General features: G+C 46.7%; 1 protein-coding gene across 1 annotated transcript in view; it reads right to left on the bottom strand.

Moving 5' to 3' along the window:
- Nucleotides 1-1,723: 1,723 nt before the first annotated feature.
- The window catches only part of LOC148012661 (D-xylose-proton symporter-like 2), an 84,044-nt gene continuing 61,578 nt past the window's right edge, over nucleotides 1,724-24,189 (bottom strand). The window contains exons 12-13 of the mRNA XM_087668697.1: nucleotides 2,305-2,442; nucleotides 1,724-2,145 (exon numbers count right to left, since the gene is read on the bottom strand). Of these exons, the coding sequence (XP_087524823.1) occupies nucleotides 2,008-2,145; nucleotides 2,305-2,442 (276 nt within the window). The 3' untranslated portion in view covers nucleotides 1,724-2,007. The remainder of the gene's footprint in view (nucleotides 2,146-2,304; nucleotides 2,443-24,189) is intronic.

Genomic DNA, 24,189 nt, shown 5'->3' with positions numbered 1-24,189 from the left:
AAAAGACAATAAGAGGTGTAGTTGTCAAAATCCGATAATCCATGTTTAAGCAATTGCACATCCACTTGCATACCAAGATTAATCATAACCGAAGTGGTGTATGATCAAGAAATTTGGCCTACAACGTACATGCATTTTGCTACTAGGAGTCTATAATATTGTCCATGCAACATGTGACTTGTAAAAGCAATGTGATGATAGTAAACCCATTACATTTGGCACCATTATTTTCAATGGGATCCAAGAACTCAAGAATATGCTTCCATTGCTAAATTCGTATGTTGACATATGAAACTTACAAGTTTTCACAACATAGAAAATCTCAATAGTCATTTGTGCCAAGGATGGAAAAATATGTACATAGGGGTTGGCTAGAAAAGCATGCTTGCTTGGCAATCTTCTTTCCCTTTTGTGGTAGAGACTAAGAGCTTTTGGTTGAATTTTTAGATGATCGCCTATTTATTCAAATGGTGATGAGGATGATTTAGGCCCTCTAGAGATAGCACATTGACATTTTCCCTAGCTTTACGTTCCCTAATTGATTTTATAACAAATGTAGCTACCAGACTAGAGCCCCAACCATGAGCTTTGTATTTGCATAGGCATACACATTACTTTAGAGGAGCATCTATCCCCAATTTGTTGAACATCAAGTAGAAGCTTCTTTGTTTGTAAGTACACATAACTCTCTTTCATGAATATCTTCATCAAAGAGTACTGAAGTTATTGGAGTGGTTCTCCTTTTCAAAAACCCCTCAAAACCTTCGAGGAAAGAGGCTTCATAGGCTTAAGGGGAAGGAGTTACTGTGACGAGTGGAGGACAATTTTTTCTTCAGAGAGTCACATTAACCCACATCCATGTTGTTACGTGTAGAGATGCAGATTTCGAAAAGACAAAGAGGAGACCTCTACAACGACTAGAGGAGAATCCATGAGAGTGTGTTTGAAGAGACCCCTTTTATGACAAAAGCACAAAACATTCCCTCGTTCTAGTGCCAAGTTGAGGGGATTTTTCTAGTGAGTAGGGTCAAGACAACCCCTGCCTTTCAACAATGATTCAAACACAAATTTTCCGAACACCTTTTGAATTGATTTTTTAAGAATGTATTAGGAAAAATGACCAAGGAAGATAGGAGCTTGGTAGAAGGCAGTTGGCAGGGCCCAATGTTTTTGTAAAACATACTCGAATGCACCACGTTTGGAAGCACCCTAGGGCTCACGAGATTTGAACACTTGGATTAGTATCTAGGACGTTCTTGGGTAATAGTGGTGCGGGTCACAAATAGAGGAGGATGGGACTTTCATCTATTTCTTATGAGTAGCTGAGTCCACAGGACAACTAGATATCTGAGAGTATGATGAGTAGCCCCCGTCTATAGATGAATGGAGATCATGCATACCCTGCAAGGCACATGCGAGAGGCTTGTAGACCAGACTAGCAGGCAAGAGGCCAGAGTACGTACCTGAGAGTCTTGCATCTTTTTTGACTCGGAGATATCCATTGCAAACCGCCATGTTGGTTGCTCTACTAGCCCCCCCCCTATCAGGAAAGAACCAAGGAGATGCCATTCCTTTGTGCGTTCTTTCTTCATTATATAGAGAGATCATATTGTACATCTAACATAATGCCCCTGTCACACCGAGATGTCTTTAATAGCATCTCTCTTCTTATTAATAGCATGCATAATGTACATTTAACATAGTTCTCACTATCACACCGAGATATGTTTAATAGAATCTCTCTTCTTATGATATAGCATGCATATTGAAAAAGAAAATCGACACTTTGCCCGGCTCTTTATGTAGCTAAGATATGAGAAACAGTAACTTCCAGCAGACATGAAACCTCCTGCCCTACACCAGCCCTTTAAGGAGTAATAATATTGATGCAGAGAATTTGTGTTCATGGCAGTTACAAGGGGGCATCAAAGCATAAGGTACAGCCTGCAAAATATAAATAAGCATTACTATCCATCCACACAACATTCCTCTAGCAAACCTAGCAGTTTATTTCTCCAAAAGCTTAGCCTCAATCTCCTCCAAGCTAAGCCCCTTGGTTTCTGGAACTGAATATATAATAAATAGCAAAGCAATGACTCCAATGATGCCGAACCCCAAAAATGTAGCAGCAGTACCCAATAAATCCTGCCAATCATGATCAATAATGTTAGTGAAAATAGCTAGTCATCTTGCATCTTGAAGCAGTGCTTTCAAACATGCAAATCTGGGAATCATCAAGAATCACATTTCTGTTTGTTCACAAACAGCACGCATTCTCAACAACCATATAATGAGCTGATATACCTGTAAGGGAGCAAACGCAAATGTGACTAGAGCATTTGAAGCAAAGTTCACAAGGACTGCAATGCTTAGTGCTCGACCCCTAGTGCGCAAGGGGAATATTTCCGAGACCATCAGCCATGAAATTGGACCAAAAGAAACCTGTGTAACATTTGACAAAATTGATATCAAGATCTCTCTCTCTCTCTCTCTCTCTCTCTCTCTCTCTCTCACACACACACACACACACAGAGGATTGGCACATGATTGTATACATCACTGATTTAGTGCTCCATCCACCCACCCCTTTTATCCCTCCATTAACATTGCATTGTATACAACATATCACACTGGTACATCTTGATATCTAGTTGTTACTACCCATCTTACACGGTTTTGTCTCAAAGTTTATTTCCGGCCTCAATAGACCTCTCTCTCTCTCTCTCTCTCTCTCTCTCTCTCCCCCCAAAAAAAAGGTAATTGCATTACTTACAAAGAACATACAAAAGTTGCATGACTACTAAGTATCACACAAAGTGACTGAAGGGACGGCAGCACACCAGGAAGCTAGACCATCCCTGGTGAGAAGACCCATATATTTGATGGTGCTCAAATACCACTGATGTGTTGAGCTAAAATATGCATTACTTGCTTATTAGCCTCTTAAACAACCCCAAAACACACTAAAAATGCTCTTTTAGAGTAAAACCCTAAAACGGGGAGCGGTTCGAGAGAGTTCAGTGGAAACCCTAAAACGAGCAGTTCGAGAAAGTTTAGTGGAAACCCTAATTTTTGGGGCACCCTTCCACATCTATAAATAGACAGGCTGCCCCCATTCAGCCATCATCCTTGTTTGCAGGTTACACCAGCCCATACACCCTCTGCTGCTGTTGGTGCCCAGTTTCCAACCTGCAGCCCGCCTCCATCTGCTGTCCAGCCATCATCGACTGCAGCCAAATCATCTTCAGCCTGTCCATTGCTGTAGGCGACAGCTCTCAGCTGCTGGCGACTGCTCCAAACTGTCCCAGACTGCTGTTCAGCCTGCTGTCCATCATCTCCAAGGTCAGCCAGCCTGCGTTTTTAGCATTGCAGGCCCTGACACTCTCAGACACTGTTTCAGCGTGCTGTTTACAGCAGACTGTGCACAGTTTCCAGCCCCCGATCGGTGGTACACTGCTGCGTTTACCAGTTTCCAGCCTCCAGACTACTGTGTTTTGGTGACCAGCCTGCTGCCATTCACTATTCAGCACTCCTACACTCCGATTGGTGGTCACAAACTTGGTATCCGTCTTCGATGGACGTCACACTCCGACATTGCTCTGCCCTTGAGCACACTGTACACTTTTACATTCATTTACAGCATTCATTCACTTCAGAGTTGTGCTCTCTCTCTCCCTTCTTCTGTTTGTGTTTGAGTTTTGAGTTTTGAGTTTTGCGTTTAGGGTGTGTGTTTTGAGTTTTGTGTTTAGGGTGTGAGTTTTGAGTTTTGCGTTTAGGGTTTGAGTTTTGCCCTCTGTGTCTGTGTCTGTGTCTTTGTGTTTCTGTCGTGGTCATACACTCTGTGTGTCCTCAATGAAAACCCTAGCAGTCTTCTTAACATGGTATCAGAGCCGATGCTCTTGTAAAGAGTATCCTGCGGATATTGTTGAGAGCTAGCCTTTGTGCGAGGCACACAATACGACTCGTAACCGAATCACAATGTCCCAGACACCTTCTCCAGTTCCTATGATGTCTTGTCACGCTTCTCCATCATTGGAGACCCTGAGACCGCATTATGGACTCGGTGAGGAGGACAACACTCCACCTTCACCAAATTTCACTAACATGACAGAGGAGGACTTTGAGGAGTACTATCGCAAAAGTACGGTGATGTTTACACCCCTCCTACCAGTTTTGCTACCACATCTGGACCGGTTGGTGAGGCTAGCCACCTCTCCGATCATGGAGGATATACGGCATTCAGAACGTCTGGCAATCCATCTTCATCATCTCAGCCAGGTCCAATGTCAGGTTTGTACAATTCTTTTGTGTTGCATGAATCAAAGCCCTCGCCTGTTTCTTCTTTTGAGGTACAGGATCGGGATGGCTTTGCGTATGTGAACTTCAATAGAGGGGGCTCATGAAGCAGACGAAATTCAGGTACATCTACAACTTCTATTTCATTTGAGCATATCACACACACTTCTCACTTCCCTCCCATCCCACCCTCTTCTATATCATACCTTGATCATCTCTCATCATCTTTCCAAAATCTTGGATTACACTCCACATCTGCTTCACACACCCTAGGGGTTGTATCTTCCATCTCCGCTCCTAGAACCTTTTCCTTCTCCACCCCATTCTCTACCTCTTTGCATTATGGTACTTCGTTAGGGGGAATGCCACCCTTTAACACACTGCCTCTCACCTTTCAGCAAATGAGCACACCCATAACTCCTGGGTCGACTGTGATGGGCATCCCCCTCACTATCCCCAACTTCACATCTCCCATGACCACTCATACGCAGGGGTTTCCATCCTCAGCTTATGGTGCGTCTTCACACTCTCCTTGGGTTACACCTACGCAGGGATTCCCATTTTCTGCTCCCAGTGTTCCCATCCCACCTCCTTGGGTCCCTCATGTGGCTACCATGCCCATGCCCAGTCAGCCCATCCCTACCTATGGATCCATCTTGCACACTACCCGCATGTCAAGATTGTGGGAGAGAAGGAAGGAGTCTCACTTGTAGCTTTCTTGCTTGCACAATGGGGGAATACACACAAAGGTGGAGGCTGAAAACAGTTTTTCTCTTCTTAGTTGTGTAAGCCAAAAGAACTCTAGTACAAAAGAAATAGAACAACCCTATATGTGGGTCTCAAACCAAACTCAACTAAGATGGCATACTAACTGAGCCACGAACTAGAGTAGATAAGGATAGCTGTCATCTAGCTATTATTCATGGGTGGTGTACCAACCGCATCTGCAACTGACAAGTCGGTGACATAAATGCACAACGGTCACCCTAGCATATCACGAGTGGAGCTCGATATCTCAACACTCCCCCTCGAGCTCAATCCCAATTCCTGCACACCAAGTAGGTCTCTGAACTTGCGCAGCCTCTCTGCGCCCAATGCCTTCGTAAATATGTCAGCAACCTGATCCTCTGTGCTGACATAAACTAGATCAATAAGACCTAGTAAAACCCTCTCCCGCACATAGTGATAATGCACCTCAATGTGCTTTGTTCTAGCATGATAGATTGGGTTATTTGCCAAGTGTATACTGCTCATGTTGTCACAATAAATGACAACTGGTCCATCTGTAGGCTAATGCATATCATAAAGTAGCTTATGCAACCAAGCTACCTCACATGCAGCCATTGCTGCGCCCCTGTACTCAGCCTCTGTGCTCGACAAGGCAACTGTAGGCTGTTTCTTGCTGCTCCAAGTGACTGCAGCACTCCCAAAAGAGAACACATATCCACTGGTAGATCGTCTATCAGAAATACTACCAGCCCAATCAGCATCAGTGTATCCATGCAACTGTATCTGAATCCCAGTCTCATAAAATAGTCCATACTGCAATGTGGACTTCACATACCTGAGTATGCGTCTAGCCACATCCAAATGCGGTTTCCTTGGAGCCTGCATAAATTGACTTACCAATCCAACAGCATAGCTCAAATCTGGCCTGGTAATAGTCATATAAATCAAACTTCCTACTATGCGTCTGTACATAGTAGGGTCTTCCAGAAGCTCACCTGCATCTGCGCTCAGCTTCACATTCCGCTCCAAAGGAACTGAAATAGGCTTACAGCCTGTCATCCCATATTTGGACAGCATGTCCAATCCATACTGCCTCTGCAAGAGCCGTATCCCACTTGGTGATCTAATCACCTTAATACCCAAGAAATAACGCAGCTCTCCCAAATCCTTCATCTCAAACTTCTGCTTCAATAGCATTTTCACATGAAGGATATCTTCATTACTGTCACCTGTCATAATCAAATCATCAACATAAATGACAAGTAGCATAATACCTTTCTCTGTTTTTCTCACATAAAGTGAGAAATCTGCCTCGGAAATCTGAAAGCCAATAGTGACAAGATACTGTCCTATCTTGTCAGACCATACTCTAGGTGCTTGCTTCAAGCCATGAAAGGCTTTCTTCAACCTGTAAACAAACTCAGGATGAACAGCATGCACATAACCTGGTGGCTGCTCCATATAGACCTCTTCTTGCAAATCACCATGCAAGAAGGCATTCTTTACATCCATCTGATGTAAAGACCATCCCTTTGATGTAGCCATAGCAATGGCTGCTCTTACGGTTGCCATCCTTGCAACCAGACTGAATGTTTCTTCATAATCAATGCCATATGTTTGTGCATACCCCTTGACTACTAATCTTGCCTTGTATCTATTCATAGAACCATCTGCATTGTGTTTCACCTTATAAACCCACTTACAACTAATTGCATTCTTATCTTTAGGCAAAGGTACCAATTCCCATGTAGCATTTGCTTCCAAGGCATCCATTTCTTCATCCATGGCTTTCTCCCATTTTTCTTTTCCCATGGCTTGCTCAAAAGAAGTGGGTTCTGGTTCCAATATCACTTTGACCATATATGCATAGTGAATGGCTGTAAATCCATCATATTTCAGCCTATCCACAGGATACCTAGCTCTGGTAGACCTGCGCAAAGTAGGTTCACTCCCAGGTGCTCTCAAAATATCCTTGGTCTTCCTTACTCCAGGTGTAACAATAGAAGGAATACCCAACTTATCATCAATGCTCTGTTCTGAGCCACTCGATTCACCATCCACATAAGAGTGACCTGCATTCACATCAAACATGGATTGATCTACCTTCTCTTTTCCTTTTCGTGATACCTGCATACCACTATCTGCATTGCTTTGAGAAGATTCTCCTGATCTCAATCTGTCTGTCCATGGCAAAGAATGTGAACCACTGCTAGAGGACGCTCCAGGTCCACTAATATCTTGTGACTGCTGCTGTGAATTCTGTGCAGCATTACCATTTTGTGCATCTACATTATCAATCACATTTACTGGTTTATACCAGCTACTCATCTCATCAAAAACATCTCTACTCACTGTAAACTTACGAGTAGAAGGGTTATAGCATCTATACCCTTTTTGCTACAGAGAATAACCAATAAAGATGCACTTCTCAGCTTTTGGATCCAACTTGGATCTCAACTCATCTGGCACATGAACATAGGCAATGCAACAAAAAATTTTCAAATGAGAAATATCTGGTTTCCTACCAGTATACCTCTCCTCTGGAGTCATGCCATGTATTGCTGCAGTGGGAGTCCTGTTCATTATGTAGACTGCTGTAGCAATTGCCTTAGACCCAGTAAAAATCTGGCAGGTCTTTTTCATTGAGCATGGCACGAGATACCTCTCCAATATGCCTGTTTTTTCTTTCTGCAATTCCATTTTGTTGTGGGGTATGACTACATGAATATTGCTGCTTTATGCCATGCTCCTGCAAGAACCTTGCAAACTCATTTGAGAGATACTCTCCCCCTCCATCTGACCTTAGGCATTTTATTTGCAGGTATGTTTCTTTTTCAACCATAGCTTTAAGAGTTTTGAAATGCCCAAAAACTTCACTTTTCTTTTTCATAAAATACACCCAAACTTTTCTGCTATAGTTATCAATAAAAGTGACAAAATAATGACAGCCTCTAAGAGATGCAGCTTTAGTAGTCCACACATCAGAGTGGATTAATTCCAATGGCTTCTTACTCTCTTGAACATGTCTAGGAAATGGTTTCCTTACCTGTTTTTCAAACTGACAGGCTTCACATACCTTATGCATTTCTGCAACCTTGAATTTAGGCAATCCTGCAACAATATTTTGGGCCTGCATTGATTTAAGTCGCTATACATTAACATGACCAATGCGTTTATGCCAGATATCAATATCTGCAACTACACCGGTCCCATGTGCAAACATTGCTGCACTCAATTCAGGCATGTCTGCATCCAACGTAAACATTCTGCCCTGCTTCTTTCCTTTTGCTATCAAGCGACCTTTATTTTTCATATCCTCAACAAAGCATCCATGAGGATTAAATCTGACAGGCAAGCCCTGCTCAACCATTTGACCAACAGAAACCAGATTCTTGGTGATATTCGGGACATGAAATACGTTGGACAGGTATTTCTTTTTCCCATCCTGCATAGACAAATGAATTTTTCCAATCTGCACAATAGGATGTGCAGTGTCATCACCAGTCTCCACAAATCCTAGTTTTTCCATTTTCCTTGCATCCTCCATCCATTCTGCATGACCTGTCATGTGGTTTGATGCACTTGAGTCAACATACCATACATCGTTGCTTTCTTCTGCACTTGTCACAGAATTGTTCATGTGCTGTACCATAAACAAATGCTCATTTCTGTCATCACCCTATCTACTAGAAGATACATAATTCCCTTGTTGCAATTTTCCATTCATGATGTCATTCTGCTTTTTATAGCAGTCTTTAGCCATATGACCCATTTTACCACAGTAGTAGCATTTAACATTACTGTTTGCATTTTGGCCGCTTTGCCATCCACCACGACCTCTTTGGCTCCCCCTGCCTCTAAAGTTACCACGTCCTCCTCCATAGAACTGGTTTTCTTGAGTTTGCTGCATATTCTGATTTCTACCACAGCCTCCAGATCGGCCTCCTCTACCTCTGCCTCTACCTCTTCCAGCATTTGAGTAAAAGACAGCTTCTTTTGAAGTTCCTCCTGAAGAAGATGCACCACCATTTCTCTGCTCCTCAGAAATTAGAAGAGCAATCAACTCCTTAAAATCAGGGAATCTTTCACGGACGGAAATGGATGTTTGGAACTGTGCATAATCCTTTCCTAGACCATTCAAGGTCACAGAAACTAAATCATCATCTTCCACTGGCGACCCAATGGAAGCAAATGCATCTGCAATCTTCTTCACCTTCATGTGGTAGTCATTGATGCTCATATTTTCTCTTTGCACATTGTGCAACTCTTGCTTGAGCTGCATTTTCCTGGCTTGCGTATTTGTGCTATACATTTTTTACAAAGTATCCCATGCCTCCTTTGGCGTACTTGCATCTTGAATATGCATAATCATATAGTCTGAAATGCTGATAGACAGCCAGTACATAACTTTCCTAGCTCTCTCATGCCATGCTTTAAATGCTACATTTGTTGTTGATTGGAAACATCAGGAAGAACTCGTTCTTCTTCATTTTCTGCAACAAATTCCCAATATCCTTTTCCCATAAGGAAATTCGTCATTCTGAACTTCCATGCTTGGAAGTTATTCTTGTCAAGCTTTTCAGTGACAATCTCTGAAAGAGAATCAGACGCCATTACAGAACACTGTAAAAAATCACTGCAAAAAACACAGCTTCAGCCTCATAAGGGCAAATCTGCAAAACTGACGAAAGTGGTATTTGACCACACAGTCACTTCCTAGTGACGATTTTGCATCAACAGGCAACAAGGATGATTCTGTAACTCCCAATGTCTCTGCGCACAAACATACGGTGCAATTTCTACAGTAACTTTTCACCGACCTGTAGAACAGTGGTCGCACAGCATAAAATAGGGTCTTTTCCTGAGTGCGTGCAGAAAACTTCCGCCTCCAAAATAGGCCCCAAAATGGCCTCAAATAAAAAAAACAGAGCAACTAAGGGCTAAAGCCCTTTCCCGCAGTATATACTGCCCTCTTGCTACACCACGAATGGCGTCTCAATCTGAGACAATGCACTCTTGCACTTTCCGGCTGTGCTACCTGCAGAGACTTGCTCCCAAAACAGAAAAATAAAAGCAACACTGGTCCTCTTACCAGAACACCGCAAACTTGGTTTGCTTTCTTGAGCTTCTTACCACGAACAAGGCTCTAATACCATGTCAAGATTGTGGGAGAGAAGGAAGGAGTCTCACTTGTAGCTTTCTTGCTTGCACAATGGGGGAATACACACAAAGGTGGAGGCTGAAAACAGTTTTCCTCTTCTTAGTTGTGTAAGCCAAAAGAACTCTAGTACAAAAGAAATAGAAGAACCCTATATGTGGGTCTCAAACCAAACTCAACTAACTAAGGTGGCATACTAACTAAGCCACGAACTAGAGTAGATAAGGATAGCTGTCATCTAGCTATTATTCATGGGTGGTACCAACCGCATCTGCAACTGACAAGTCGGTGACATAAATGCACAACGGTCACCCTGGCATATCACGAGTGAAGCTCGATATCTCAACACCGCATCCATGGTGGGCACTCTAGGGCCCATTCCCAAGTGTACTCCACTCCCCTATCCTATCCCCACTACACTTTTTCACACTATCCATCTCTGAACACTACTACTCCTGTTGCAACGGCCAAGAATGCCTTCACGGATAAGACATGTTTAATGGGTCAAATTTCACTACTTGGTCGAATTTCATGCAACAAGTGCTTGAGTCTCAGGGTCTTTGGGACCTCTCAATGTGGCTCGTGATCGTACTCGGCGCATCAATCTCGACTTTGAGCTTCAAGAGTTCTCTCTTAAGGAAGGGGATGATTTGAAAGTCAAGCTGACTGACTATAGACGGTTACTTGCTGAGTTCGCCACTACTGGCTCTCCAAAGTCAGATGATGATCAGGTTACATTCTTCTTGAATAAGTTACCCACAAAATACTTCGATTTCATTCAACACATCATCTCCCAACCTTGATTGCCAACCTTCTATGAGTTTGAGTGCCAGTTCTTGCGTTGCGCAAGGTTGCATGATCAAGTCCACAAGAAATCCTCATCACAGCCTTATCAGAGCAGAGGGGGTTGATTGCCTCTTCTTCGGGAGGGAAAACCACCAGTGGCAAGAACTTGCTAGATGCGAAGACAAGCCAATCAAAGGGTGACTCCTCTTCCTCAGATGGAACCAAAGAATCAAGACCTCTCTGGCAGCAACTCCCTAAGAAAAACCGGTTTTGCACACACTACCAGAAAGCAGGCCATGTGGACAAGTGTCGCTCCAAGGCCCAAGGTCTTCCCCCCTAAAAAGCCTTAGCAGACCGCTGTGACTCCACAGTCCAGTGGGGCTACGCCTTCCGTTCCTGCTTCATCTGCTCCAGTACCCGTTATTGCTGTTGGACATGTGGCTCGAGTACAGCCTCAACAACCCATCTCTTTCACTATCCCTGAGGGACTGGTTATTGGTCCACATGTTCCGATCTTGTTGCACTTCATGCATCTATCTCACCTTCCTCCCCACCTCATCAGGCTTTCCCTTGGCAGAGCCCTGCTACTAGATGTACGCGATGGTGGCCACCTTCTTAGACTAGCATGTCTCTAGGTCCTTTCGGATACCCTAGTTCAGTCTAGAATTCATTTTTCGCACTCTTAGAGTCAGGCCCATAGCATTTTTGTCTCTACATTTTAAGTCTTCCGCTACATTTACTCACACACGCATACACATTTGTATCTTTGCACTTGTTCCTTTAGTTAGCTTTTCATTTTTGTTTTGTTTTGTTTTTGGAGCATCTCACTACTGACCTCTGTGATTGCAGACTTTGATCTCCTTTGCAGGTTTTGTTTTCAGTGTAGGGCTAACATGCAGGTTTACCCAGTCCTACCAGGGTTGGAGACTTCACGCCGTTCCTTCATGGCTTCATCATCCTTGGAGTTTTGCTCTTCTACCAACATGGAGGCTTCCCCTCCCGAGGCGGATCGTGCAACATCTCTCTTGATGCTATCATGGTGGTGACTGCTACCTAGCTCTTCCAGCCGGGATACTTCCTCCTCCTCTTCATTCCTTATGGTTCTCGGCACCATACAAAGACCGACATCAAGCTCCTCTTCCTTGTTCGGCATCTATATCCAGGTTGAGAGGGGGTTTCTACCCTTCTTGGTATTCTACAGGCTTCAGCACTTTGTCTTCGACATCAGCTTCTTCCCCCTGTTATACCTTACCCTTTGCATTGCATGATTTCATCATCTTTGTACTGGGGCGCTTGGGCAAGTGAACAATTTTCCCATGAGGGACACTGTCCAAGTGGCACATGCTGCATGAGCATTCTTCAGTATGTAGCATACTTTGCATCTCATTGTGCAGAGCACCACTTGAGCGGATCCTAAGCTGTTTCCACCAACGGCTGTTGTTACCACACCACCATCCTTCTTCATTGCATGGATACCTCATCACCTATTTTTCCTCGTCATCAACACCCTGAGTGGATAGGTGAGCTTGTACTATTTTGTGATGTGTTGGGTGTACCCTCCCTACTCCCGTCTTCTGGGTCGCTATTACTCAATCAACCACATCCCATAAAATTTTGTGATGTGTTGGGTGTACCCTCTCTACTTCTGTCTTTTGGGTTGCTATTACTCAATCAGCCGCATCCCATAAAATTTACCACACTTATTCAAAAAAAAAGAAAAAACAACACACAAAGTTCAATGTGGTTCCATCCGCCTTTGTAGGACTTGGTAGGCCACTCGGCAACCGATGTTGTTAACCCCAAGCCGAGAAGACGAAAAGATGAATGAAAAAGCAGAAAGAAGATGGAAAAGGAGCAAGGACACGGAGGGGAGCTCTAAAGCTAAGCCGGGGCCAAAAGCGTAAGTTTTAAATAAAAGGCGCCTCAAAAACTCCAAAAAACTTTTGTAAAAGAGCGTCAGGCTCCCTCCTGTGCCACCTGTAAAATAATAGTCGAATATAAGCCTAGGGCACGAAGCAAAAAGAGGGAATTAGAAAAAGGGACCTTGCCACAATGGCCGGTCATGTAAAAAAGGATGGGTGTCCATGGGATTTTAGGGTTTGTATATATAAAGTTTAAAAAGTGAATGGAAGCTCATTCTTTGGTGTGTGTCCAACAAGAGCTCTTCTCTTCATCTCCTCTCCTTGATTGTGTGTGCTCTTGAGAGGAGTGAGGGTGAGTGAGGGAGGGAGTGAGAGGGAGTGAGGGATCAAGGGGGTGAAGCTCTTCATCATCTTCTCTTCTCGTCCCTTTCCTTCTTTTGCGCGCACGGATATGGAGGTTGGAGCTTGGAGGAGGAGGAGGCTTGAGCATGCTTGAGCTAGCATCTAGGATTGTGGAGCTACCGGAGTGTGGAAGGGAGGAGGCAACTCATATCGGCATCAAGGTAAGCTCACTACACTCTTAGGAACAAGGGCGCGTCGGCTATGTGAGAGGTAGCCATTAGAGCTGCTTGGAACGCTTGAAACAATAAGCGGTCCGTGGGTCCTGGTGGTTGAGTGAAAGCTCCCACATTTTGGTTCCATTGCTGGGACCACGGATTCAAGCTTGAGCACTTGCGCGCCTATATCAAGTAGCGAAGTAAGGAATTCTCCCCCGAAACAGAGCTTGAGGTAGGTAGGAAGGTTGGGTGTTTTGATCTTCGAAACAAGTAAGTATTTTGGGTTAGTTAGTTTGTTTGATGATTGGAAAATAGGGAGAAATCATGTCAATTTGTTGCTTTCGATTCTCATTGCATTTAGTGTAGGATAGCATTAGGAAATCGTACCGAGAAAGGGTAGGGTTTACTGTGGCAAACAGGGCAAAACACGGCATAAAACATGCAAAAAATGGCAAAAAGCTAGCTTGGGATGCTTAATGTCGGTAAGTGAATGATTGAGAGTGTCAAAGCCCTGCCCGGGAAGGGGTTTAAGAGTCATGAGGCCAAGGGAGAGCTCATTTGCAACCATTGCAGTGAGAGAGAGAAAGAGAGAGAGTGAGAGAGCCCCCGCGAAGATTCGATTCGATCACATCGTCGGAGAGCCTACCACTCACCCCAAGTATGCCAATTACTTCCCTTGGTGCCTTAGCTAGGATCTGGAAGTTTATGCAGGGGATGATTGCCTGACTAAGGAGATTCGATCGAAATCGTCATTGCGCGGCATTCGTCGCGCCGCGTTCGGCCTGTCCGAATGGCCCTTGTTAGGCCGAGTCCCAGACTCGGCCCTCGGACCCGCCCATTCGGACCTCGATCTGAAAACCCTACTCGACCCTCGGACTCGGCCCGTCCGAATTACTCAACTCGGCCCTTTGACCAAACTAACACTCAGACCCAGGTCCACTCGGCCCGAGTGTCCACTCGGCCCAGGACACAATACTCGGCCCTTGGTCCAACATTTGGCTCGGCTGTCCAAGTTACTCCACTCGGACCTCGGCCTACAAAAAACTTTTTGCACTCGGACAGGCGAGATTCGGCCCGTTCGAGTCACCTGCTCGGCCCCTGCAACTCGGACCAGTTGGGCTGAGTGAGTGCCCCAACTTAGTCTCAGAGATTTGACTTGACCCAACTGGAGCTTAGCGGCACAACTTGTCGTAAGCCTTCCTGATGCTTAAAGCCTGATTCTGGCACAAGTAGACAAAATCGTAGGGCATGGCTGCTTAACAGTTCGAGTGGGCTGTTGCGATACTTAGAAACCCAGAGACCTAGAGGTAACCCGCCAAGCCGTAAAACCTTGATTGAGCCCAAAAGAAACGGCAAGGCAATGTAGTGCCCAAGGGTGCATGAGACGTTAGAGGCTGTTTGTCGTACTCATCTTGAATTTCCGCACTTGAAGGGCACTTAAGAAAAAACTGAAAGCCTAATTGAACACACGTGCACTAGAAAGAACACCCGCACGGAGTGGAGATAACTTGAGAACTGCATTTAATAAGTCAAGGAACTCACTCAGATAAGCCACTCAAGGAACCCACAAATAGGAGAGAACCCACGGACGGAGACAAACCATCAACACGCAAAGTAGAACCAAGCAAGCGGCGCAAGTGAAGGGGATTTAACAAACCCACTCAATCCGATTGATAGCTTGGCGAAGCACGAGAAGTCGACCATGGCGGAGGAAAGCTCGGACCTCAGGTCTAACGAGGAACTTGACTTGGGCGTCTTCCCAGAGGCTATTCAGCAATTGGTCAGCAGCTACGATGCGCACGCCCGATATGAGCACCGCGGTCAGCAGATGCTATCATCCCAGACTTAGAAGAAGAGAGGAAGCTAGCCCATAAGGCGTTGCAAGGCATAGCTGCGTACAATAGAGACCAGCACGTCAGGAGCCAAAGGCAAAGCATGGAGTTGCGTGAGGTACAGCAAGTGCTGAACTTAGCCGGCAGAATCCAAACGGATCACGAGAGAGCCCTAGAAGGAGACTTAACGCTGAGCGAACTTCTTATGAAGCGCTTGTTAGACAACACCGCAGCAGAGCAAAGTGCTGCAGCATTAGCAACCTCACTGCTTGCAGGGTTAGGAGCAACCCAAGGCTCTAAGAGCCAGTCTAAAATCCCGATAGTCGCAAAGCAGCTCGACAAGTACCAACCCCATGACAACCCATACAACTTTGTAGAGCAGTTCAAGCAAGTCTGCGAAGCCAACGGCCTCAGCGACCTGACTCAGCGTTCTCAAGCATTCCGACTTTGCTTAGGTGACAAGGGCAGGATCTGGTATACAAGTTTAGACGTTGCAGAGCGGGCAAACTTCAACAACCTCAAGGATCTCTTCATTAAGAGATTTTCCGAGCCTGGATACTCTGATAATCTGCTGGTGCGATTGATGAATGTCAAGCAGAAAGAGGAGGAGGACATTCGCGATTACGTAACCCACGTAAGAAGCCTCTTCAAGAGGATCCCTACAGGTAAACGACTGACTGAAAGAGCAGTTTCGACTGTGTTCATCAGCAGAATTTGAAACAAGGAACTGTATAAGGCTTTGGCAGCCAACTCGAGCCTACAGCAAGACGCGCTAGCTAGGGTTTTGGAGGAAGCTATCAGAGTTGACGACCAACTGAAAGAGAGGATCTCCAAGAACTCTAGTTCAGAAGAAATCAGCTCGCGATATTTGGAAAGAGCACCAACCTCTGGTGAGCGATCCGCACCATCATCCCAAGATAAGGGGAAGGCCATCGAGATGAACCACGACTTGGTTGATGTCGAGATGGAGATAGTCAAGCTGCAAGACATATGGAGACGATCAATGCGGCCACACATCCAATGTGTGTACTGTGGCGGAAATCATTTGCCAGCCGAGTGTCAAGACCCTCGGTCGAGACCTTGTGCTAACTGCGGCAGGTTCGGTCACGACGCTATAAACTGCAGATTGCCCAGGAGACTTCCGTACTCCCAACCATATGGTCAGTCTTACCTAGCAAACAAACCGCAACCACTTTTTGGAAGGGGAGCCCCATTGGCCCTTCCTGCGTCTAACGACATGAAGCCGGCCGTCCCCAGGATGGACATAAACCCTACAGGTATACCGAGGCCGCCCGGTCCCTATGTGACCCATCCATCGAGTGACGCTCCAGTCCACTACGTGGAAGAGCCAAATGAGAAAGAGACTTACTTATACCCTTATGTCTCTCACGACGAAGAGGGTAACATCGTCCTCATGGACTATCGACCAGTACTAGTGATGGCGTTAAGAAGGGGACGAGGTAGAGGCCTAGGGGAGTCAGACGCAGGATCCAATCATCTGTTGGACCTGTGGACACCCAGGCCATGTCTCATCACATTGCCCAGAAAGGGAGTAGCAGAACAGAGACACGGTTGACCTAAGGTGTGTAGAGTGTGGAATCACCCACCTCTTCGTCGATTGCCCAAAGCGGAAACCTTCTACAAATTCAACCGAAGTACCATCTGTCCCATTGGGGCTGTTCGGCATCGAGAACCTTGATGGGGAGGCCACGCCCATCCCATTGCGGGTCATGACCCATGCCCAAACAAAGCAGGCTGGCATATCTCTACCAGGGCCTAGCAACCTCGATGCAGCCTCGACGGGAAAAAAGAGCTGCATGCGAAGGAAGAGGAGACCGGAGGCTAAGATTGCACTGAAAGCTGAGAGTGCTACAATGATACCTGTTGGAAAGAAGGTCGAGGGTGCAGAGACGGAAACTTCAGCCTCCAAGACTGCCAAAAAGGGGAGTGCCAAGGTAGGGGTGTACTTGCGTCCGAAGAGCCAACTCGAGGCCATAGAGAAGATGAGGGACTGGGTAAAAGAGGCACAAGCGCACTTAAGAGACGCTGAGCCCATCCTAGAGGATGGGAGTAAGGATCTCATCAGCATGACCACGGCAGACTCACCCCCTCAACCAAAGCCAGGAAGGGCAACTGCACCCCAGACAGTACCCCTTAGGGCAAGCCTTGATGTTGAAGGCCCACAAATTAGTCATGGCCATTGGCCAGGACAATTTGGCACAGGAGAGGGACAAACAACCGACAGCCTCCTCACCACACTAGTGACCAACCCAGTGACGTTAAGCCTAGGAGACCTGCTTAAGCAACACCCCACCCTATGGCGAAACCTCAAGCAGTGGGTCAAGGAGTCACGAGAACAGGCGTCGGATCTGCAGGATCAGGACGCAGAAACACAATACCGAGTCTAACGCTACACTCTGTGCCAAAATCCTTGCACATTAACGCTTTCTGGGAAGGGACCGAGATGCATGCAGTGTTACCAGTCCTAGCCTTAGGAGACACGACAAGAAAGGGAATCATAGACACGGGAGCCGGGGTTAGTGTGTTGAGCCATGCAGTACTGCAAACCTGGGGAAACCCACCTGTTGAGACCGCTCGGTTTAACGTCACGCTAGCAAACGGCATGAGGGTGAGGCCATTTGGGATACTTAAAAACTGGCCAGTAAAAATCGCAGGTGTCGAGTTCTCGGCCGACTTTATAGTCATGAAGGGGGTGGACTACGATGTCCTGTTAGGCCGTCCCTGGATGCGCAATGCCAGAGTTATTGAAGATTGGGGTAACGGCTTAATATTCTTAGGCAACAGGACAGGAGCTGTGAGGGTGGAGATGGACACTTGGAAAACCTCACCAGTCAGCTTGGATACCATCTCCTCGATGCTCAAGGGCGACAGTCAGGTCAAGAAGTCTTATGGGCCCTTGACCAAGTATATCCCATGTCCAGAAGACGAGTGGGATTGGATGCATGTCCTTGCTACAATCGACCTGCCATTCTCGAATAAAGAAGCGCATGAGCAAGCCATCACGAGAATGGACACGACCGATGGCACGCCCACTATACCAGTGTACATGATGGAAGAAACCCATCTTGGGAGACCTAAGCCCGTCACCTTCCAAGTGCCAGAAACAAGAAAGAACTCCAGGAGGCCCTGGAATACTTAATCGACAAGCTGGCTGATAGCTCAGTAGCAAACCTCACGCCTCTCCAGGACCTCTTAGGCGAATCCGAGTGGCAATGGACCAGAGTGCATGACTTGAACCTTATGTACAACTGGGCCTTGGTCCCGGATCAGCGACAAGAGAAGTACCAAGCCCTACGGGACGTTGAACCGGCTAGTGCAAAGGACTTTGACGACGAGTACGAAGACTGCCAATCCTTCGAGGATGAAAGTGGGGGGGAGGTGGATTCGATAGAGTACGACATGTAATAGAACAAATACGGGCAGATTCCAAGCCGCAAAAAAGAAGTGCCTACAAGACAGAGCGAGCTCTACGTTCACTCGACCTGGATGAAACACTTGAATAAACTCCAAGCAGTCTTTAATCGGTGTCGCCTATATCGTCTCTCCCTGAACCCCTTGAAATGCCAGTTTTGGGTGAAACATGGATGCATCCTCGGTCATGTGGTGTCGAAGAACGGCATTGCCACTGACTTCTCGAAGGTCAGGGCTATTGCCAATCTTTCACCACCAACCAACTACAAGGGAGTTCAATGCTTCTTAGGCCATACGGGATACTATCGACGGTTTGTGTTGAATAACGCATTGATAGCAAGACCTTTGTACAAACTGTTGATTGTCTTCGAATGGACTGAAGCCTGCCAACGCGCATATGAAGAGCTGAAGAAGGCTCTAACCACAGCACCAATTCTACGAGCTCCGGACTGGACCATAACCTTCTATGTGCATATCGATGCTTCTAAAATCGCGGTGGGGGCAGTGTTGTGCCAACCTGGCAAGCACAACCTAGACTATCTAGTAAGCTTTGCAAGCCGACTGACGGAGACGGAAATGAATTACTCGACGGCCGAAAGAGAGGGCTTGGCCATGGTGTTTGCTGTGAAGAAGTTCCGGCATTATCTATTGGCTACACCCTTTACCTTCTTTATAGACCATCAAGCCTTGCTATACCTAGTGAACAAACCTTGCGCTACGGGACGCATCGCTCGATGGCTCCTTCTGCTCTTGGAGTTTGACTTCTCGGTGGTTGTACGGAAGGGGAAACAACACTACATGGCTGATCATATGTCACGCATCCCCACAAGGAAACCCGCTGGAGAAGGCATCACTGATGAATTGCCAGACGCCCACCTCTTTAACCTCTCCAACGGGAGGGATTTATTCAAACCCGATTTAACACCATATTGGGCAGATGACATAGTCCAACTACTTGAGCACGGACTACCGGAACGACCAATAGAAAAGGCAAGACTAAGGCGACTTATTCTCAAAATTCAACCCTACCAGTTGATAGCAGGCCAGCTATATCGCTTAGGGCAAGATGGATTGATGCGCAGATGTGTGTGCGAGCATGAGATGCATGACGTGCTCTCAGACGCACATAGTGGGATTACGGGAGGACACTTTTGCGGAGACACAACAGCCCGCAAGGTGTTGCAGTCTCAACTATGGTGACGAATGTCAACGGACAAAGGTCCCGATTCGCAAGGATCAGATGGAGTTGACCCCAGTCATTGCACGACAACCCTTCGAAAAATGGGGGATCGATTTCATAGGACCATCAGCCCTGCTGCACAGTATTGTCAGGCCAAATACATCATTGTGGCCACAAACTACCTAACAAAGTGAGCCAAAGCGAGAGAAACCCGAAAGAACGATGCTCGAACGACTGCTAAGTTCTTATGGGAGCAGGTGATCTCACGATCCGGAAGCCCCATCGAACTAGTCAGTGACCAAGGGACACACTTCATCAATGAAGTGATAACTCATCTCTTATCCACCTTCCTGATTATCCATTGGAAATCCTCTCCATACTATCCTCAAGCAAACGGCCAGGCGGAATCCACAAATAAGATTCTTGTCAACGTCCTAACCAAGGTAGTCTCGGCCTCATGCAGTGACTGGGATAACAAGCTAATGGCGGCCTTGCGGGCTTACCGCACAGCTTACAAAACAGCCGTCAGACAGACCCCCTTTAGGCTCACCTACCGAACCGAAGCAATTCTCCCCGTAGAATTCTTCATGCCTAGCCTACGAATTGTGCTTCAGGAGCGATGGGAAGGAAAGGAAGCATGGACGCAACGCCTAGTAGAACTCGAACGCCTCTCGGAGACCCGTCTTCTAGCCACTCACGCACTCATATGCGAGAAGACACGACGCAAGAGCTGGTTTGACAAGCATGTCAAGCAACGCGACTTCGAACAAGGCGACCTAGTGCTCCTACACTCAGTCAAGGGGCACAAGCAAAAAATGAAGTTTCGGGATCTTGGACCTTTCAAGGTCCGTGCAATCAACCGAACGGGCAACGTCGAGCTCAAAACTCTAGCCGGCGACGAAATCGGCTTCTTTAATGGTAGCCGTGTCAAGAAATACTATCCCCCCACGCATCCTTTGCATGAACCACCAATGTTGGAACCACTAGTCAACGTCCCTGTAGCCACCATCACCGAAATCGACGATGCGGAGGAGGAAGTCGTGGAACCTGCATACCTGCACATTACGGTCACTACCAAGCGGACATGCATCCTCAATGCCTTAATTGACGAGGGAGTGGACTTCAATGTCCTAACTCACGAGCATTGGACCCAACTTGGCAAACCACCACTACAACCCACTAACGCCAGGTTGAACCCATTTGGGGGCCGCTCCTATACACTCCTCGGCAAGTGCAGGGCCGTCGTTTCTATCGAGACTGAAACTGTACCAATGATCTTCTACGTACTGCCAAACACCAAGGACGCAGGTACGGAGACGCTGTTAGGGTGAACCTTCAAGAAGCAAACTCGCTGCTACGTTGATTATGAGTTGCAACGCGTTCACCTCACCATAGGCAACATCCGCATTGATACACTTGTCAGCAAGGGTGGCGCGATGGAATAGTCCATACGACCACCGGCAAAACTATTAGCATCCGAATCTAAGGAGAAGGGTAGTGCACACCCCCCCCCCCCCCAACCACTCAAGAATCACTACTCATGGTGACAAAAGCTAAGGCTCAACAGCATAGTTTCCAATGAAGGCCTAAACAACCACAACTACCGCCTAAGCGTCATCACACACAACCGCATAAGACCCATAGCTCTAAACCTAAGACACCAAGGCACAGTTACAGAAATCAGGGCATGATCCGGCGCAGGTGGATCCCCAAAGCTCTCCTACTCGCGCAAGGCTACTATGAGGGAAACACTTGGTTGTATATCCCTAAAACCCACCTGGCCAAGACCGCCACTTGTATGCTACCCCAGAGCTTGATCACTCCCAGCCCCATCAAACCTCAAAACAACGAACCGCATTGCTCCCCAAGACCACATCCAGCAAACCCATCTACACATATGCTCGAAAGACTCGAACAAGCCTACCAGCCCACACAACAAACACCATCGCATAACCCATCACGCACTAGAGTCCATCCGACGACAATGATCCACGCTGAAGGCAGCAGTCCATCAGAAGTAGCTGCCGCTCCACCAGCCCTAAGCCAGGACGCCCAACCGCAACCTAAGGCACACCCGCAACCACAACTATCCGCTGTCAAAGGCTCTAAGGCCATTAAACCCCAACCACCGGCAGGTCTTAAGCCCTCCTACGAGCGAAAGTCATTTTTGACACTGGCCTTAGATCTAGCCGCATATACAGGGGAGGCTTGTTGCCCAAACCTTTCGCAACCGAAATTCGCACGATGCCTTGTTCTTGGGAGACGTTTGAACTTGCCTTTGCAAAGGCAGCAAAATCCGCTGCTGTATTACTCGACAGCGAGGTCTTCAAAGAGCAAGCACTCAAACAGCGTCTCATAAAGTCATACGATCGGCGAATCACTTCTACCATCACCGACCAAGAAATCGCAAAATTATCTCAACTTGCTGGGACGGAATCCCCATTTTTACAGCATTGGTACACTCTTAGGTTGCAATGGGAAGTAGAGGGTTGCCGAGTCATGACCAACGCGGAGCAGTGCCGCGCAATCAAAACAACGGAGTACGATCCCACTTATATCGCGCCAACCTCGTACAGAGTGTTGACCACTCTTCACAACCGCCCCTTGAAGGAGCACATCAAGGGATATCCTTACCTCGATCGCCTATTGACTGAGGAGGAGCTACACATTGCTAGCCGCAATGCCTCCGATGACTTCCTAACAGATGTTCTCACTTACATAACGCATGTTGGCACTCGCCTCGTTGATCTCGATCGCACAGCTTAGTTAGAGTACAACCCCGATTTCTACACTTGGATCCTACACCGATGACTCCTAAGACCCATTCCAAGGTCCCCAACCCCCCATACCTTCAATCCTAGTAAGGATTCTTCTCAAGCTGGGAGGGGAAGGGGAGTAAGGTGCATCGAGAGATCAATTAAAATCAGAATCAAGAGATCAATCAAAATTAGCGGGAGTCAAGCAAAACGCATAAGCACATAGGCAACAAGCGAGGTAGAAAAATGTCAAGAGAACTTGAAAATGAAAGGCAAAAAGTTAAAGCTGAAAAGGGGGGCTTCACATTGGATAGGATTTTAAGGCTTCCATTCAATAAACATGTAAATCTTTCCTTTTTAATCTAGGATGTTTTTGTATTGTCAGTTTGGAAGAACTAATGGAAACTGGGGTTCATAACAGGAACGAAAAATGTCGCAACAAGACCGTGCCCACCGGCTCCCATTCACGGAAGAGGAGAGAGCGCAGTACAGCATCACCCTGGAGAGCCACGCCTACAACCAACTAAAATTCCGAACTATTCACAACATAGAAGGATTGGTGGCTAAGGAAGAGGCGGCCAGGAGAGTCGTTGAAAAATGCAACTTCACCAAGTACCTGGAAAGATTCGCACAAGAACCCGACCACACAAGGTGCGTGGAATTTCTCAGGTCTTACGACCCCGACAACGAATACGGCACCGTCACAATAGGAAGGGGACAAAATGCCAAGCAAGTGTTGGTTCGCTTAACCCCCATCTTGGTGGAAAAGGCGCTGGGACTACAACCGAAAATAGAAAAGAAGCAGAAGAGAGATTTTTTACACCATGCTGGGGATGAGAAAGGAGGACGTTTTGACAAACGACGGCATCAGCATTCAAGATATCCCTGATGCAGAAACCAGATTGCAGGCAAAACTGGTACACGCGCTCTTCTCCAGCCAACGCTACAACGCATTGATGCACCGAATCAGTGTGCCGGTGCTGAAGAACGTGGCAGCTCATACCCTGCATGAAGTCGATTGAAATGGCTATGTGCGTAAAACTATCGACCAGGCGGCTAAGGCGCTGGCTTTAGGAAGCATGCCCGCAGAAGGAGAGTTTGCGGCGTCTAAGGCCGCAGAAAGAAAAAAGGCCTCGTTCAAGGCCTCATTCATCGCCTATGGAAGTATCTTAACAGCGCTCATCCAAGAGGCCGTGAAAGAGACGCAGGATGTAGAAGAGGGGAAAGGGGAAATGCCTGATAGATCACCCCCTCATCAGTACCAGGAGAGGTCCAGCGACAGGACTGAGACCGATAAGGAAGGACAGGGGCAAGAAGAGCAATCAAGCAAAAAGCAGGTCAAGGAAACCAAGAAGAAGGCAACGCAGAAGAAAAAGAAACCGGATGAAGGCCGTAGAAAGGAAAAGGAAGATTTGGAAAAAGCAAAAAGACAAGCCCTCAAGGAGGCCGAGGAGAGGGAGAAGAAGAGGAAGTAGGAAGAAGAAGAAACAACAGAGCAAGTCAAGCGCGCTAAAAAGGTGTCGAAGCAGGAGGCTGAAAAGAGAAGAAGACAGGAGCAAGAAGAAAAAGAGAAACTAAAGGAAGAATACAGAAAGGCCGAA

The sequence above is a fragment of the Lygodium microphyllum genome, chromosome 27 (assembly GCF_053477565.2).
Source record: "Lygodium microphyllum isolate KBCC chromosome 27, Lygodium_microphyllum_v1.1.10, whole genome shotgun sequence".
NCBI classification, from domain to species: domain Eukaryota; kingdom Viridiplantae; phylum Streptophyta; class Polypodiopsida; order Schizaeales; family Lygodiaceae; genus Lygodium; species Lygodium microphyllum.
The sequence above is the reverse complement of the archived record's forward strand: the minus strand, read 5'-3'. Positions and strand labels throughout refer to the sequence as shown.